The 17,810-nt window shown below is 40.8% G+C and overlaps 2 protein-coding genes across 2 annotated transcripts in view; both read right to left on the bottom strand.

The window, feature by feature from the left end:
- LOC109519575 (uncharacterized) overlaps positions 1–17,810 on the bottom strand; it is a 70,619-nt gene that overhangs the window by 40,237 nt on the left and 12,572 nt on the right. Inside the window, exons 3-4 of the mRNA XM_019876202.1 lie at positions 4,700–4,770; positions 3,604–3,708 (exon numbers count right to left, since the gene is read on the bottom strand). Of these exons, the coding sequence (XP_019731761.1) occupies positions 3,604–3,708; positions 4,700–4,770 (176 nt within the window). The remainder of the gene's footprint in view (positions 1–3,603; positions 3,709–4,699; positions 4,771–17,810) is intronic.
- LOC109519544 (high choriolytic enzyme 1-like) lies at positions 14–2,331 on the bottom strand. The gene is made up of 3 exons (XM_019876142.1): positions 2,076–2,331; positions 483–661; positions 14–210 (listed from the first exon to the last, which is right to left on the bottom strand). Exons 1-3 carry the CDS (start codon positions 2,228–2,230, stop codon positions 125–127), a joined length of 420 nt encoding a protein of 139 aa, XP_019731701.1. The 5' UTR covers positions 2,231–2,331; the 3' UTR covers positions 14–124.

Below are 17,810 nucleotides of genomic sequence, written 5' to 3'. Positions count from 1 at the left end.
AGGTCTGTTTCAGCTCAAGTTCAACTGTGAAGGTTATCGTTAGTCTGAGTGAAACCCAATATCCCGAACCTTTTGTGAGTAGGATAGAAAAGGATCACATGTTTGTATGGCTGGAAAGATGTACTCACTCGCCGTAATGCATCACGGATTGAAAATCATAGGATGTACCCAAGTTGTTTGTTTGCACAATCTCAAAGTTGCTTTCAAATCCTGCATAAAAGGAGAGAGTACAACATCATGTTGAACTGCAGTTAAATGTCGTTCAGTCAGATGGGAGATTTAGAAACACGATGGTGTAGACGCCATTCTGACAAAAGGTAAATCCAGTATCCATCAGCCATTTTACAGGGAGCGGGAAGTCGCCTGCACCCTGGACTGGGTGCCAGCCAAATCCAGGAAAATTTTCGAAAGCAAGCCTGAGACAATATGCTCTCAAATGACTTGCAATGCCACTTCTGCAAAAGGTCTGTTGGCAAGCTGACCTGACATGATGTTCTCAAAATTAATGATGACGTGTTCGTCTCTGTCAGAGCGGACATGCTCATGGTGGAATCCGAGTGCATGGAGAGCCTCGTGTTGCACAATGTCTTTGAACACACAACCGCTTTTCTGCAAGGAGATTGGCTGTGCATTTCCTTGACGACCAAGGTAGGACCAACACCTGGCACATAAAGGCATAAAATCAAGTGAGCTCAAAAACTGGCTGACTTTCAAAGATGGAGGGGCATGTACAACATATTTCTAAATTGTAGCCCCACTTGAATTGAAGACAGAAAGATGAATTGTTTGATTCGAGCTTTTGTCATAACGTGAAACCCAAATGAACTAAACATGGAAAAGAAGAACTCTTCTGATTAACCTCGTGAGGCAACTGAATTTCACAAGAGCCCAAATCTTTTTGAAAGCTTAGCAAAAAGTATTTCTGAGCAGAGTGGGTTATATCAGTCATCGGACCAGTTGAGACAAGTTCATGCTGTTTGAGGACCGGCAACCATTTTTTAAAAATAGGCAGTTTTAAAGCGCTGGTCCTGACAACAAAGATAATTAGAGACTAATTACACATTTTGTCAACATGGATTTTTTTTCATGAATTTCAAACTGTGTTATTCTGTGGAATAAAATGAAATAAGACCGTGAGCGAAAAAGAAATGGACCAATCAGGAAAAATAAATGCTCCTTAAAATGTAACCATCATCATTTTCAAGTTCTGATCTTACATACGGCGTTAGCATCATTGCTACTTGCGAATGTGACTGATGAAAAGACGACACGATTGATTGCTGCTTTCATCGGGTGGCTAAGTTATTTGTTATTCTTACCTCCTGTTTCCTACTTATTTCATTTATTGTGTATATCTTTCATCTATAACTGCTTCAAATAACAAAGTGTATGCAGATAAAGTGGTTTAGATTTCACGACTGTCTGTGTCTTATGTGTTGTGTTTTATTATTTTGTCATTTTATGCGAACTGTTCTGTTGAAGGCGGTGCTAGCAACCACAGCGGCTCCTCTCTCTCTCCTGTGGTTGAGAGGAAAGAAATTTAATCTGTGCTGTCTGTTGCACATAGAGCACATGTGACAAAGTTGACTTGAACTTTCTTGGCGGATTGTGTTTAATTTGACTTGTCAACCCATGTTAGAAGGGGGACTCCAATTGGCAAAAACATTTCTGCCACGTCTGATGGAGTAAATTTGCTCGCAGCTCGCTGGTCTGACTCTTTGCGGCCCGGTCGCAAATGGGCCGTGGCCCGGTACCGGTCTGCAGACCGGTGGTTGGGGATTTCTGAACAACACCGGGCAAGTGATTTCACAGTGCAAAACAATGCACAATGGCCCCTGAAGATTCGTGTGGATACTGCCATAGCAGGTAAGCCAAATAACATCTTTACATCATGTCAAGACAAAGATAATTAACAGGGCAAAAATATATCAACTCAAAGACGGAGCACTTTTTCTGTGCACATTAGCTGAATTGACAACAACTGGGTAAGTGCCACTGACAGCGCAAAGGCAACAAATGTGTTTCATTAACGAGTTGAGTCAAGGTCATAGAGGTCCGAAATGCTTAAATCTCACCCAGTGCCAGAGATGAAGGATATATAGTTCACATCTTTTTTAGTCTTCTTGACAAAGCGAATGCAGGTCATGCGATCTCCTCTTTCGAACTCTTTCAGGGCTTCTATTATCGTTTGCCTCTGTCTTCTTGCTGCAGACACACACACACACAACATTACATTGCAAAGTTTTGTCGATCAAAAGTAACACTTAAATTAACCCTTGAAGGATGATTCATTTTGTCTGCCACACAAATCAAAATGTAACTCAAAATTAAAATAAATCTTACAGGGAATGCATTTCTTGCTCTGCTGAATACTTTAAAATCCACAACGGCACCTTGAATACCAAATTTCAAGATGTATTATGACATTATTTAAAAAAAATTATATATATATATATATATATACTGTATATACACATCAAACTGTATGTATGGTTACATATCTACATAATACTTTACATTACATGATAACACAGAGGTGTCAAACTCAAGGCCCAGGGGCCAGATCTGGCCCGCCACATCATTTTATGTGGCCCGCGAAAGCAGATCAAACATGTCACCTTCCATGAAGCTTTCTAAAATGTCGAACAAAATTTTAAATTCTCATATGTAATAAATAAGAGAGATATTGGAAGCATTTTTTGTGACCAAACCCCTCATGATAGTAATTTGAACAATGGTTGAATCAACAGTTATTCTTGACTTCTTTATATGGTTTCAATCATAACAGCCCTCCAAGGGAAACAGTAACTAAAATGTGGCCCGCGACAAAAAATACTTTGACACCCCTGTCATAACATATGATGAATTATAGGTTCATCATGGCCTAAAAACAGGTGCGGTGATTATTTACTTTTTAAGCGACGCTATTCGGAAGAATGAGATGAACTTTGTTTTTTTACTGCAGTTTTCAGTTCTTTTGGTGTGGGAAAAAAATGAAAAGAAAATGCAAAAGTAATGCAGACTCGGCGACTGAAGAGGTTCATAAAACTGCTTTGAAAGAAGAGTGAGGGTGGGATCTTGCAAATGAGTGTGTTATACATAAACATGGAGCAGCGAATGTGTCTGCCTGAGCGGAAAGAAGGCCAATTCACCAGGGTGTACAGTTCACAGAGTGGTGGGGCTTAAAGGCGTTGCATATTTGTGTTCATTTAACAATCGTACCTGCAGTACCTACACTTTATCATTACAAATCTTTCATCTTTCCATCTGAGGGCAAGATTTTTAATGATAAACAAGATGTTCCTAATATAGAGGCAGAACACCGTCTTTTTTGCATGGACTTGTTTGTTATAGAGCACAGTCATGCATGTTTGAGATTTGCTTGCATTGAGGAACTAGAATGGAAAGCCCCTATTGTCATTGCATGGCATGAATAGCTGTGATCATATAAAGTCGAGGGCAAGGCAAGACGGAGATGTTTATTTGTTGTGATGGTGAGCTGATGCGACTCGTCACGGCCAATTGGGTGCAAAGGGGATTTGCGGGACAGCGGTGGCAGGGCCTGTCCATCGTGCTGAGCAAGGTTAACAATGTCCAACTCACCTGACACGGGCTTCCAGTTGTTTGGAAAGCTCAGCTCATCCTCAGCTACCCAGGAAAAGCTCCAGTACCCTTGAGGAATGCCAGTCCTACCAGCCAATGACTCACCTGTAAAACAGGAAATCGTTAAGTCAAGACGTATTCAGTGTGCAGTGTGCTTTCTTGGCATATACATCAGTCCAACTGTATGATTCACGAAACCGCAAATAAGAGAAGTGTTGTTTTAAGCACGTAACTGATAAAGCCGCGGCTTTATTAACAAATGAAGCTTTTTCTTTTCTTTTTAATGCGGCTTTTTTAATTGGACTTCCTTCAATAATAACGAACCCCTTTCTGAGATCCATCCATTTTCTGAACGCCTTTATCCTCAAAAGGGTCGCGGGGCGTGCTGGAGCCTATCCCAACCATCTTCGAGCAGTAGGTGGGCAACACCCTGAACCAGTTGCCAGCCAATCGCAGGGCACCCACAGACGAACAGCCATCCGTGCTCACATTCACATCCAAAGACAATTTCGAGTGTTCACTCAGCCTATCATGCATGTTTTTGGAATGTGGGAGGAAACCCGAGTACCCGGAGAAAACCCACCCAGGCACAGGCACAACAGGCAAACTTCACACTGAAAGGCCAGAGCCGGAATCGAATCCTGCACCTCTGCACTGTGAGGCCGGTGTGCTAACCAGTCGCCCACCGTTCCCCCCTCCCCCACTTTTATCATATTTCATCTCATAAATAATATGGCCCAAAAAATGTATCTGACTAAGCCTCAAGGAATCTCAATGCAATCTGATTATGATTGGATTTCTTTTGTCGATACTATTGATATTACCCGGTGGTTGACTCTGCTGTGATCTCAACTCAGAGACGCAGTATCATAAAAAACGAACTGGGGGCCTATTATTGTCAGTCGACGGATGCAACTTTTGTGTGTACCTTCAGGCTAATGTTCCTCAGTGTACTACCATCATTTGCTCTCCAGCTCTTTCTCCCAAGTCCATGGTTAATTAGAACACAGTCACGGTCCAATAAACCACAGCCAAAGAAGCAGATGCATTAATCAATCAGTTTAAATGAGCCTTAAAGAGGGGATTGATTGTTAACATTCCCTTTCCGTGGCCCTGAAAAGAGCAGAAACAGTTTGGGCCAAGTTCGATTTCTCCTCAGTCTGACATCTGGAGACATAGTAGAACACATGGCAATTATTTTTGTCCAGGGTTATCCTTGGTGGTGTCTGAATTCAATCATAGGAAGAAAAAGGGCTTGGTTTTAACATATATTTTCGACAAGTGATAAATATTTGCCTATCATGAAATCGATCAACAGCGGAGTACTCCAAACTTCTGGGATAAGAACGTTTTTACAAACATTTCCTTGGCCTCCTTGTCAAACTATCAGCTTTTTGTCCAATATGCAGTGCAAACGGAACTGAACAGAAAACACACAAATCTTACCCTCAGGCAATATAATAGGAATCACATTAAGAGATATTTAAATTCCCGCTATATCGCAGTTCATGCTTCGCCGTCCTGCCATTTTGTGGATTTATTTATTTCTACACTATTTTTTTTTCTTTTACTGTTGGTAAAATATGTTTTACGGTATCCCTGTCGGCCCCTGTGAGTGCATTGATCCTCAACTCAAGTATATCTACATCACATCGTCAAAATGTGTGGAAATAGGTGAGATCAAGGCCTGGGAGAGAAAAACACCTGAAGGCACAATGCACTGAGGTGATGCAGTGCTTTCATCAGGCTTTGTTTCAGAAGTGAAATAATCCAAAAATGACACCAATTACCCATGAAAAGAAAGTAGGTGGAATTGGTGGGAACATCACAGCAGTCAGTTTTTTTTTTGTTGTTGTTTTGTTTTGTTTTTGTCTTTACCAATGGAGAATTCTGGGCAGTCAGTTCCAGATCCAGCTAAAGGGAGATTTTGGAAAAGGACAGATCACAACTGGATGGTGAGCTGCAGTTATCAGACCTAATTGAAATGAAAATGAGTGAGTCCACATTTTACACTCTTGGATAGTCATACACCTTGTCTTCCCACGTGGTGATTGTCCTCTTTTTTTCCCTGATATGTTAAAGATTTACCTCAGGGTACCTTCATTACTGCCTAAATAAATTGATTCTCTGCACGAGTGACGCACTATTAAAAGATGATCAAAGTCTCCCGCCTCCAAATCAGGCAGTTGAAATTTGGATCGGCTGCCTACTCCCCACAACAATGGCCACATTCATTTCCATTCGAGGGCTTCGCTAAGCATGAACTTACACAGAAATCCAGTGAGGTAGCCCCCAAGAACAAAACCACCTATGTGCGCACATTGTCATCCTTTTCATGAGACCAGTCACCAACCTTTTTGAAACTGACAGATACTTTGTGGGTGCTGATTAATGAGAAGAGGTCCTAGTTTGATAAACACTTCTGACATTGGCGCAATTTACCGCAACTCATGATTTCTCGGTAATTAGGGAAAAAAACAAACAAAGGTAAAGGGAAAAATCACAAGGTCAGAATGCTGGTAATGTTTTCTTTTTTTTTTGTCTTAGAACGGTCCGAGACTACTCATGTGGTCTTTTGGGGCCACCATCTTGTATTTTCAATCAAACGCTTGAAAACAACGCCGGTGGCAGTAATCATTGGCACTTTTTCTAAGGGTATAACGATAATATTAATACCACTGGAATTGTGACGAGGGTTAATTAAAAGCGTTGATAGATGTCGTAGATACATTGTATGTGTCATAAAATGTTATAGTAGATTAATATTGTTGGCATGAACCCCGTCTTGCAAACAAGTATGGATTTGCGTTCTAATGTAGGACGCAGCTCATAAAGTCATGAGTCCTGTCTATAAAGTTTGACTTAAGGCTACCAATTACACAAACTGCACACTGAATTTTTCTTCGCACAGATTCCATCCTGCAGAGAGTGCCCATCATAACAAGGGGACAGGCGAAGAAGATAAGTCTCAGAAGCCCACATCCATACATTATAAATACTCACCATCTTGTATTTTCAATCAAACGCTTGAAAACAACGCCGGCATGGTGGCAGTAATCATTGGCACTTTTTCTAAGGGTATAACGATAATATTAATACCACTGGAATTGTGACGAGGGTTAATTAAAAGCGTTGATAGATGTCGTAGATACATTGTATGTGTCATAAAATGTTATAGTAGATTAATATTGTTGGCATGAACCCCGTCTTGCAAACAAGTATGGATTTGCGTTCTAATGTAGGACGCAGCTCATAAAGTCATGAGTCCTGTCTATAAAGTTTGACTTAAGGCTACCAATTACACAAACTGCACACTGAATTTTTCTTCGCACAGATTCCATCCTGCAGAGAGTACCCATCATAACAAGGGGACAGGCGAAGAAAATCAGTCTCAGAAGCCCACATCCATACATTATAAATACAAATTAATCGATAACTGGTCTTGAAATCAGTCAACTATAATAGTTCAGTTATTGTTCAAGTGAGTCTCAACAGGGTCACAAAATGATTGCAAAATCTCAGCATTATTTAGTACACGTGACAATTTGACTTTTTTAGTACAAATTTTGGCAAGGATCATGCGAGTTAACAGACATGATTTGCTTTTACGGACCACATAAAATAACGTGGTGGGCCAGATCTGGCCCGCGGACCTTGAGTTTGACACTATTTTATACAATCTTATGTCTTATAAGATTGTCCTATAGGATTACAAGCATAAAATAAGATCCCTAAAGAAAGCAGCCTGTCAGGAATTCACTCAGGACACATAATGTGGATGATCCACAGATGGTAAATTCACAGAAAAAAAAAAGTTCGATGTCTAATTTGCATTGCTGTATAAAAAGTTTGTGACCACGGGGTGTCTGATTTAACAGCGCATGTACTAATTTAATAAATTATATAAGATTTTCTTCTTTGTCCCGGTGGCACCTTTTGAATTTCCTAATGACAGCGTGAACAAAAGTAGGCTTTACTTTACTTTAGGGCATTGAATCTCAAGATGGAAGATAAAACTGTACTACTTGGGTCAAATTGAATGAAGAAAAACTCATCTTGGCTTTGAAAGCTTTTTGCGAAAATGGATAAACCAGGATACAGGTGTCATCAATTGGACCACGCAGTGTTCACTTCAAATTTAAATGATTAACAAACCCAGGGCCGGTTACAGACAATGACAGTCAGGCTGTTTTGGCCGATATTTTGCCTCTTCTCGACTCGACCATGGATGTCAAAAAACAATTTGGCATCCTTGCTCTCACAATTTAAAGTCTCATACAAGGGGTGGCAGGCTCAATTTTGTCACGGGCCACTTATGTCTTCCCTCGGAGGGCCGTTATGACAGTGAATCCACAAAAACGTTTCAATTGTCTCATCGCATCATTACTTGTCCAAAACAAATTAATCGATAACTGGTCTTGAAATCAGTCAACTATAATAGTTCAGTTATTGTTCAAGTGAGTCTAAACAGGGTAACAAAATTATTGCAAAGTGTCAGCATTATTTAGTACACGTGACAATTTGACTTTTTTAGTACAAATTTTGGCAAGGATCATGCGAGTTAACAGACATGATTTGCTTTCACGGACCACATAAAATAACGTGGCGGGCCAGATCTGGCCCGCGGACCTTGGGTTTGACACATTTTATACAATCTTATATCTTATAAGATTGTCCTATAGGACTATCTTTTGGTCGTGGGTTTAAATCTGGGCCTTCCTGTGCTGAGTTTCCATGTCCTTCACATGCCTGCGGGGGTTTTCTCCGGGTACTCCGATCTCCTCCCACATGCCAAAAACCTGCATTGTAGGTTAATTGTCTTTAGATGTTTATGGGAGTGAGAATGGTGGTCTATGTTTGCCTCGCAATTGTCGAGCGACTAGTCAGGAAGGCTGGTTCTGTCCTGGGCTGCTCCCTCGACACTCTGGAGGAGGTGGGCAACAGCAGGATGCTAGCTAAGCTAAAAGCTATGTTGGACAGTCCCTCCCACCCCCTCCAGCCAGCCCTGACAGCACTCGGTAGCTCCTTCAGTCAGAGACTGTTACACCCGCGTTGCAAGACGGAGAGATACCGCCGCTCGTTCCTACCGACTGCTGTCAGGCTGCTGAATAAAAAATGAATAAATAAATAAATCATAGAATTATTTAAATGATATGACAACATATGTGAATAGTACTGTGACTATTGTATTATATTGCACTTAATTATTGACCTTATCCATGTTTGTATTTATATTGCACTTAATTGAACTGTGTTTTCTTTTCTCTTCTTTCTACCCACAATCTTGCTGCTGAAGGCTGTAAATTTCCCCAGTGTGGGACAAATAAAGGATATCTAATCTAATCTAATTATCTTTTGGTCGTGGGTTTAAATCCGGGCCCTGCTGTGCAGAGTTTGCATGTTCTTCACGTGCCTGCATGGGTTTTCTCCGGGTACTGCGATCTCCTCCCACATGCCAAAAACCTGCATTGTAGGTTAATTGTCTTTAGATGTTTATGGGAGTGAGAATGGTGGTCTATGTTTGCCTCGCAATTGTCTGCCGACCAGTTCAGGGTGTATACTGCTTCTCGCCCAAAGCCAGCACACCCGCAACACTCATGAGTAAAAGCGGTTCAGAAAGTGGTTGGATGGATTAATGGTTTGTATTGCCATTGCTTATACCTTCCTACGACCATCACTGATGTCACATGCAAAAACAATGTCCATGATCCTTTAAAACATTGGAGATGATCAACTAAAAAAAAAAAAAAAAAAATCTGTCAAGAAAGAGATGTCACTGAATGAAAGTAAACATGCTTAATCGCCACCGCTCTCCAAATGTGAAGATAGCACTTGATGGCTTTTAAAAAATGGCATCTTTCAATCTGCTGAGTTCCTTGAGCCGTGCAATTTTTTTTTTTTTTACCCTTAATATCTTTTTTTTTCTTCTTGTGGTTCCTTCACATGAGAATTGATTGACTGATATTTTCTGTGATTCCACTCCACAGCCTCAAACAGAATACCCATTTGTGCTGCAACCCAGCAACCCGTGCTGGTCACGATGTTCAGAGCTATGGTGGTAATGGCTGGATGGCCAAAAGCACGCAAGTCATCTCTCTTGGCTGGGCTTTCAGAATTTCTGTTCTAAATGAGGTACTATGATGGGCTGTCTTTTTTTTTTTTTTTTTTTGGGTCATTATTCCATGTTTTGGTACAGATCAGTGGTCACCAAACTGATGAGGTATTTTCGAGCACAGGCCCGGGCTACTGATGTGGTCCTCGAAGGCTGGCTACCTGTTGACCGCTGGCACCATATTGGTTGACCCCTCTTAACGATCATGTTTGGACTTTGATTCACGTTTCCTGTCTGGCGGTACCCTCACCACTCATTTATTCTGTCACCTTTTGCATCAGTTTTCTCACTTTTCCACCAAAGTAAGGGGTGAACTGACCGCTGCACTTGGCTCGTTTAAATGGTGACATGTTTCTCGGTCCGGCAACATCAACAGCGCCAGTCAAGCATGGAGGACACCAAATGTTCCCTTCGAAGGCCCTTTGAAGATGGCGCTGTAGTTGGCAAGCGTCTGCAAGAGCTCTTCAAGAGCTCTGCTTTTTTTTGCTGTTTTTTTGTTTTGTCATACGTTGTTTGTTATGCTTCGTGTGGACCCGTTGTGGACTGTTTTCAGCATTTTGGCCACAACATTCGTCGAAGGAGAAGAATCTGTGCTTGATGGTTGCGCCTTCTTGGCAGCACGTGTACACCAGCGCTAATTTTAATAGGCGGGAACGTCGACTGTATTTGATGGTCGCCGCTCAACAGCCTATAAAAAGTATGTAAATGTGTTCATTGCAGGCCATTGTACCCGAGCATCCTAGCACTCTATGATTTATGTTCTTTATTGGATTTTTATATGAAAAACTGTGGCATTTTACATGTTCACCTTTCTCTCTGAATTGTGTGCAGAAAGGGAAAAAAATAGCTCAAAATTGTCGAACCAAGCTCTCCTACTTTCAGCTTAACTCAATGCTTAATGTCAATGCTTTTACAACTTCCTCGTTTTTTTACGATAATTACTTTCTCTTCTAATGAGCCATGAAAGGCAGCTATTTGTTGAATAACAAATGACAACCTGTACGCGATGTACCGTGGAAGAAACCTATTGCTATACTCTATATCGTGATTGAATTTCACGTGCAAATAAATAAAGAAATTCAATACAGAGATTCACATTCCTCTCATCACTTCATCATAATAGCTGCCTTCAATATTGTCCTATTATTATCGGCTAAAAAAAACACAACAGTGATTGATTGATTTACCGAACCAATGAAAAGCACAACAGATTAAAAAGAAAAAAAATATGTTGGTCATTTTGATAAGTTGCTGGTACATGGAGAAAAATATAGAGGTCTTAATAATAAGTCAGAATGGTCATTAAATGTGCATCCGCGAATGCAACTGAGAGCAACAAGATCAATTTGATGTGGATACTGCAATGCTAAATAAAAATACAATACCCTCACAATATCATATATCTACAAAGCCCAATACAACTGGGTGATGTAACATAGCGGCAAACATGGCCTTGTCCCAATTTTTGGGGGAATGTGTTGCAGGCATTAAATTCAAAATGAGAAAATCTTTGCAAAACAAACAAAAAATTTGAACTTATATATTGTCTTTGTAATGCATTCAAATGAACATAGGTTGAGAAAGGCTTGCAAATCATTGCATTGTGTTTTTATTTCCATTTTACGCAACGTTCTAACTTCAGTGGAATTGGAGTTTGTGTTTCCACTCACACCTGCCACTCAAAGGCTTGACCATGGGACACTACACTGGATTTTTGATTCCATTATTTTCCTCAATTCTTAAGCCCCTTTCACGATCCCAGATGTCTTAAGATATCGATTATTCTTGCAGCCTGCTAAATCATTTCGAATTTATCAACAATGACCGAGTGTGCACCTGCCAGGGTTTCCGTGACTGGCAGGAAGTGGGAGCCTTCGAACAGGCCTCCCATTAGTGTCAAGTCCTATCGAAGAAAAATATGAGGCAGAGCTATTTTCTTGAAATGTTTTTGTGCAAAATGTGTATGAGACAAATCAGAATTGTCGACAGGACAGACAATGTTGATGTTTGACATTCACTCATCCATCCATCTATCCATCCATCCAGGAAAGTACACCGACATTTCTGAGGACAGATGTGCTAGCAAAAAAAAGGGCACCCATCGCTATAATTCTGATCAGTTCTGGCACTGGGGCATGATGGGAGGGCATTTGGTCGGTGTGAAGGGGCACATTTTACTGCTTAAGAACGCGTGCAGCAGACGCACACGCACACACAGACACTCATCAAGCCCTTTAAAACAGCCAGTCTGCCATGACGGCACACACACACACACACACACACACACACACACACACACACACACACACACACACACACACGTTCAACACTAAGGGTTTTAAAATTTGCTTTAATCATTTGATGGGGGTCCATTGGGTAAAATAAATACATGGGTGAGCTTTTTGAAGAGTTGAGGCAGTAAACTGGGCATTTTTCTCAATGTGACACTTAGACTTAATTAACATAGCAATTTAACATCAGTAACAGCAACACAATGCTTTTAAATCAAGGATTATAGGTTGAGTGTAATGCTAGTTTAGATGCCCGATAAGTGTTGTCTTCGCGCCACCCCCTTCATTTTTCAGATGTGTTTAGTTAATAAACGTTGGTCCAGGATTGGTGCCAAATAACCACCACGGGTCTCTTTGTGCAAGTGCCTGCATCCATCCATCAATACATCCAATTTATCTAGCGCTTGTCCTCATTAGGGTTGCGAGTGGGCTGGAGCCTATCCCAGCTCACGTTGGACAGGAGGCAACCAGGACTGGTTGGCGCACATTCGTAAGGCAAAAGGTCTTGCTTGTTATTTTCAGCAGGCCTAATTTGTACACACTCACACACTTACACACACTCACGCATGCACGCCTACGCGCATTCACGCGCATCCTCACACACAGGGAGAATTTTCAAGACTGAAAAAAAAAAAGGAATGTGTAGTTCTTCAAATTCGAAATGACTGGAGCTGATTTATTTATTTTTCCTCAACACCCAACAAGGCTCAAAATAAGTGGTGTGCAAGGAAAAATTTGCATTCTGCGCCTCATCAAACCACACTGAATTGTAAAATTAAGAATTGATCGTCGAGCCTTTCACAAAAAGCTTTGCTGGGCTGGAGGCACACGCGTTAAAGTCAGGCAATGCGTCAATCAGAGGTCAAGGCTCGACTAGCTTGATGCTACTTACGGCGCACAAGCTAGCTTAATGTAGCAACAGTGTTCACCTGGCTATTTCTGTGAATAAGCACAATGTCACTCCTAAGTCAGTAATTATCACCACTGTGACACTTCTATTCCGACAAGTCTCGCGCTCTCATGAAGGGATGATGGGGAAATACCAAGAAACCATGCTAATTGCTAAGTTACCCTAAAACGGACATTAACATGGGAATTATGTGTTTGGGGTGATGAAGGACATTTTTCTGTCTGGAACCACGTAAAAGCGGAGAACATCAAACTTTGAACAACAAAATAGTGGAAAAATGAATAGGTGTCTGGATTCTGGAGAGAAAATCTATTTGCCAAAGGGAATCTGAAATGAATTATGTTACATGACACCATATGTCAGCCAAGAGAGGTGGCCTATAAGATTAAAAACATTAATGTATTGTTGAATAAAATGTTTGTAATGTCAGTAAATACTATTTGTTTGTTTTCACAATTGAGTCCTGAGTTTTGATTTTGAGTTGTGAGGTCTGCACAATAAATTTTCTCAAATTACATTGCAGTAGTTTTTTTTTGTAATCGATTTAGGTTTACATCCAGACAAGAAAATGGTTTACAGTCATACACATTGTGAATATATGAAATAAAAACTCTTGAACATATAAAAAAATGAATTGGTCATTCATGAGATTGTCATATTACTATTGTTGAATAAAATTCTTGCTACAGGGCCCTGCAAAATATCTATTCATGCATTTTCTAATCCGCTTGTCCTCACAATGGTCGTGGGCGTGCTGGAGGATATCCCAGCCGTCTTTGGGCAGTAAGATGGGTACACCCTGAAGTGGTTGCCAGCCAATCTCAGTGCACGCACAGGCGAACCGCCATTCACGCTCACAATCACACCTAGGGACGATTTAGAGTGTACCCGAAGAAAACCCACGCAAGCAAACACAGGAAGGCCGGAGCCGGAATCGAACCCTGCACCTCTGCACCGTGAGGCGGACGTACTAACCAGTTGACTACAGTGCCGGCCTTTAAATAATAATATGCTCCACAAAATTGGAAAGTTGCTCCGCAGATGAAGTCATGCATTCACAAAAGTGCTCTGAAAAGAAAAAAAATATTTTGAGCCTCGATCCAAGATGTTTACACTGCTTGTAGCCAATAACTGTACAAGCCGCAGAAAATAATTGAGAAGCACTGCACGCACAAGTGACCTGCTACATCAATTACATTATAAAAACAGCAATACTAACAAGCAGCCCGAAACAAATACCATGGGATTGCTCCCTTAATCTCCAAAGCACCACAAATTCAACATTGGGCTGAGATGAGTGTTGTGGAGATAAGTGTAAAATCACCTTGCTCAAGGGTATGGCCTGCACAGATCAATATCTGTGAGAATTGATGTCCAACTGTGACTATATGTGTCTGCGTGGTGGTCTTCAAGCTGAAGATGAACCGCCATGCCTGTTTCTGTGTTCTAAAGTTGAAAAACTGAGTCTTTCTAACTGAAAATGGTTTTCTTTCGCCAGCAGACATCCAGCGAAAATAAATGTTCACTTGTAGACATTTAACTTTTTCCACATTTCCTTTGCTGTTGACATGTTGGAAAGTTACTACCTTCACTGATATTAAACAACATAACATTTGTCACGATATAAGGATGGGTAGCTCTCTCATGATTTTATTTGAGTTTGATCCAGATGCCAATGGTTGAATTGCATTATCAATACGTGGTATCTAGAATACAGTGAACCATGGACACTTCGCGCTTCAAATTTTGTGACTTCAGTGTTTCAAGTTTTTTTGTTTTTTTTTCCAAAATTTCATAAAAATGAAACAGTCTCGGTGCTGGTAAAATTGCCAAGGTGAGAACACTCAACTGCACTGGAGTGAAGTGCATTAATCAAACACAGAAAGAGAACATATTTAATCATACACCAAACGTATAAGAAGTAGTAACATCATGGAACAGAATGTCGAGCTTCTTTCATTGATATTGTGTCTTCAAGCGTGTGGGATTCTTGTCCTACTTTTAGACCTAAAGTTCTTGAGAATTTCAGGGTGAATTCTGAGTTTGATTGATGTACAATTTGAGTTCCAAGTATCCACTGCTTTTGATGATCGGATGAAGATGTACACTTATCAGTTTTGTTGCAGGGAGCAACAACTACAAGGTGCTCTGCTATACTGAAAGTGTTTGAAAGGTGGGCCATACAGCGTGGTGTACAATGGAAGGTGGTTTTAAATTGAAAGCAGGCAACAAGGACATGGTGGTCTATTCTGTGTCTTGCACCCAAGAGGCCAAATGGAACAAATGGAGTGGAGGGTAGGTGAAATAATAATCAGAGTGGTTGTCCCTCCCAATCCTATTTATCTGATATGGACCAGTCCAATAATGGAGACGATAAAATGAAGTACTTGTGACCTCACATGACCTTTTTACTCATGCAGTAATCTCATCTTCGTTCTCTAGAAAGAAAGCAATTCCCCGTTAAGAGCTTCATGTCCATAGCTTTCCAACATTTTTCCCCCTCATCTATGATTCTGACATTTCTAAAATGCCTGCCTCAACATAAACTCATTTCACCTAACCAAAGGGCATTGAAGGTTGAGTCATATAATTCCACATTTGTCTTGAAACAGAAGGAGATGGATATGACTCAGTTTAATAGCCCTTGGTGTGCATGAATCATTGTCGCTGCAGCTGTTATAATATCTTGTCGCTCTCACAATACCACTGCACTACTGCCACTTTACAGTGAGTGCTTCCATTCTCCAAGGCGTAGAAATGATGACATGTCAGCACCCAGTTATGACAACATTTGGAAATCAGGACATGGGCAAGGTAGTTAAGGGGCTGTCAGGCTGGAAGACGCTGTCACAAAAAGAGGATAGAATAGGCGACATGTCTGATGCCTGCTTGCAAACCACTCTGTCTGACAGCTGCAGAAACCTGGGAGATCTCCATGTCAAGGTCTAGGGGGGTGACTTTTAGATCTACTTTTCAAGCAACCAGCCTCCCGCAATCGACCCCTTAGCGCACGTGCACGCATATACCCACCCGCAGCCATGCATATACGTGCAAACGCACGCACGCCATGAATAAAACAGAAAAAGTATTTGTGAGTTTGAGAAAAGGAAATTACTAGCTACCTTAGTAGAGACTTGACGCGGAGGTATGGGACACACTTTTGCAGCGTTTTAACTATCGTTCCTCACGTGTGTTCTTTTAAAAAGCTTCTCCCGGCGGCTCCAGATTCTTTTTCTTTCACAGTGCCATCGGTGGACTGCACACGAAACAAACTTTGAATGACAATAACAATAATAATAAAAGATACATCGCAAAAGCTCTGATCACAAGCTGCATTTGCAGACTGCTGAGTGCTAACAACTTCCGGTGACGCAGTCACGTGCCACTGTAGATAAAGGTGATCTGCTCTTTTAATATTATTCCTTTTTTTCATACCTTTTTTTTGAAAAGTGAAACCGAGAGGATGCTTAGGGTGTAGTGTACACTTAACACAAAAATATATCATATCCATAACATGCACACATACAGACAAATCTTTTTTTTTTTTCCTCTCCACCCATCTCACCTTACACCCATCGCGATCAATTTGGGATCAGTCCGTGGGCTACTGGTCGATCGCAATCGACCTATTGGGTGCCCCTGGGGGAGATAAACACACATTCTGCACACATTAAACACACATTATTTATGTAACAATGTGCATATGGCAAACTGCACTAAATAAAACAGTCTGTGCATGCGGGCAGCCATTTCCCAAAGAAATATTCTGGACGGAAGAACCAACACATGTCATGACTGTTTTTAGTGACGGCAGAAATTACAATCATCCAACATAACAGAGGAAAGTTAGGTTAATTGTGAACTTAATGTGTGCTAATGTGGATGACAGATTATCACTTTTACAAGGCTTAAAAAAAAAAAAAAACACTATAGTCACTCAAATGCTGCAAATTACTATCACATGAATGAGTTTTAGTTCAATTAAAAGATTAAATGATAAGTTGAAGATACTAATACGAATAATCAATCTTTATTTGACAGGAATAATACAGTCAAACATCGTTACAAATTTGCAATTGATATGATGCATGTAGTTTATAGCTAATTGTAATTATCAAATTCAGTGAGCATTTTGCCATGGTCCCAGTTAAGTTTTGCCTTTTTAATGACACATGTACATTGTACAGTTCTCGAGGAAATGAAATGAAAATGTAAGATTTATATTGCAAACTGCGTTTGACTATTACAACACTCTATTTTCTGTTACGATAAAGAAGTTGGCGGCATGGTGGGTGACTGGTTAGAACGTTGGCCTCACAGTGCAGAGGTGCAGGGATTGATTCTGGCTCCAGCCTTTCTGTGTGGAATTTGTATGAGTGGGTTTTCTCCGTGGTACTGCGGTTTCCTCCCACATTCCAAAAACATGCATGGTAGGTAAACGGAACACTCAAAATTGTCCCTAGGTGTGACTGTGAGCGTGAATGGCAACCAGTTCAGGGTGTCCCCTGCCCTACAAGGACAGCTTGCCCGCAACCCTCAAGAGGATAAACGGATTAGAAAAGGGATGGATGGATAAAGAGGTTCATGAAATTGTAAAAAAACAAAAACAAAAAAAAAGTTCCTCTCAAAACCATGAACATTCTTGTAAGAATAGCACTTTTCTCGCATATCAAAATCATTCAATGTAAAAAAAACCTTCGGGTCCAAAATAACCCAATATGAGTCAAAAAAGGGACCAACCCGCTATTTGGGTCAATTTGATCCCATTACCTGGGTTGTTTTGTCCAAAACGACCCAGGTAATGGGAATTTGGGGAGTTTTGTGCGAAACAACACAGAAAGTTGGATTAAATTGAGCCAAGTAGGGGATTGGTCCCTTAAACCTGATTCAATTA

This window comes from Hippocampus comes, unplaced genomic scaffold (assembly GCF_001891065.2).
Source record: "Hippocampus comes isolate QL1 unplaced genomic scaffold, H_comes_QL1_v1.1 scaffold107, whole genome shotgun sequence".
NCBI lineage: Eukaryota > Metazoa > Chordata > Actinopteri > Syngnathiformes > Syngnathidae > Hippocampus > Hippocampus comes.
Note: the sequence above shows the minus strand (reverse complement) of the source record. Positions and strands in the feature narration are given on the sequence as shown.

What these genes read in the sequence shown, in the direction of transcription:
- LOC109519544 (XM_019876142.1), bottom strand. Translation starts at nt 2,230, where the DNA reads ATGTTGTGTGTGTGTGTGTCTGCAGCAAGAAGACAGAGGCAAACGATA. An exon ending in TCCTTCATCTCTGGCACTGG is followed by an intron (nt 662 to 2,075) that starts GTGAGATTTAAG and finishes TTTATGTGCCAG; the next exon opens with GTGTTGGTCCTACCTTGGTC. An exon ending in TTTTGAGAACATCATGTCAG is followed by an intron (nt 211 to 482) that starts GTCAGCTTGCCA and finishes CCTTTTATGCAG; the next exon opens with GATTTGAAAGCAACTTTGAG.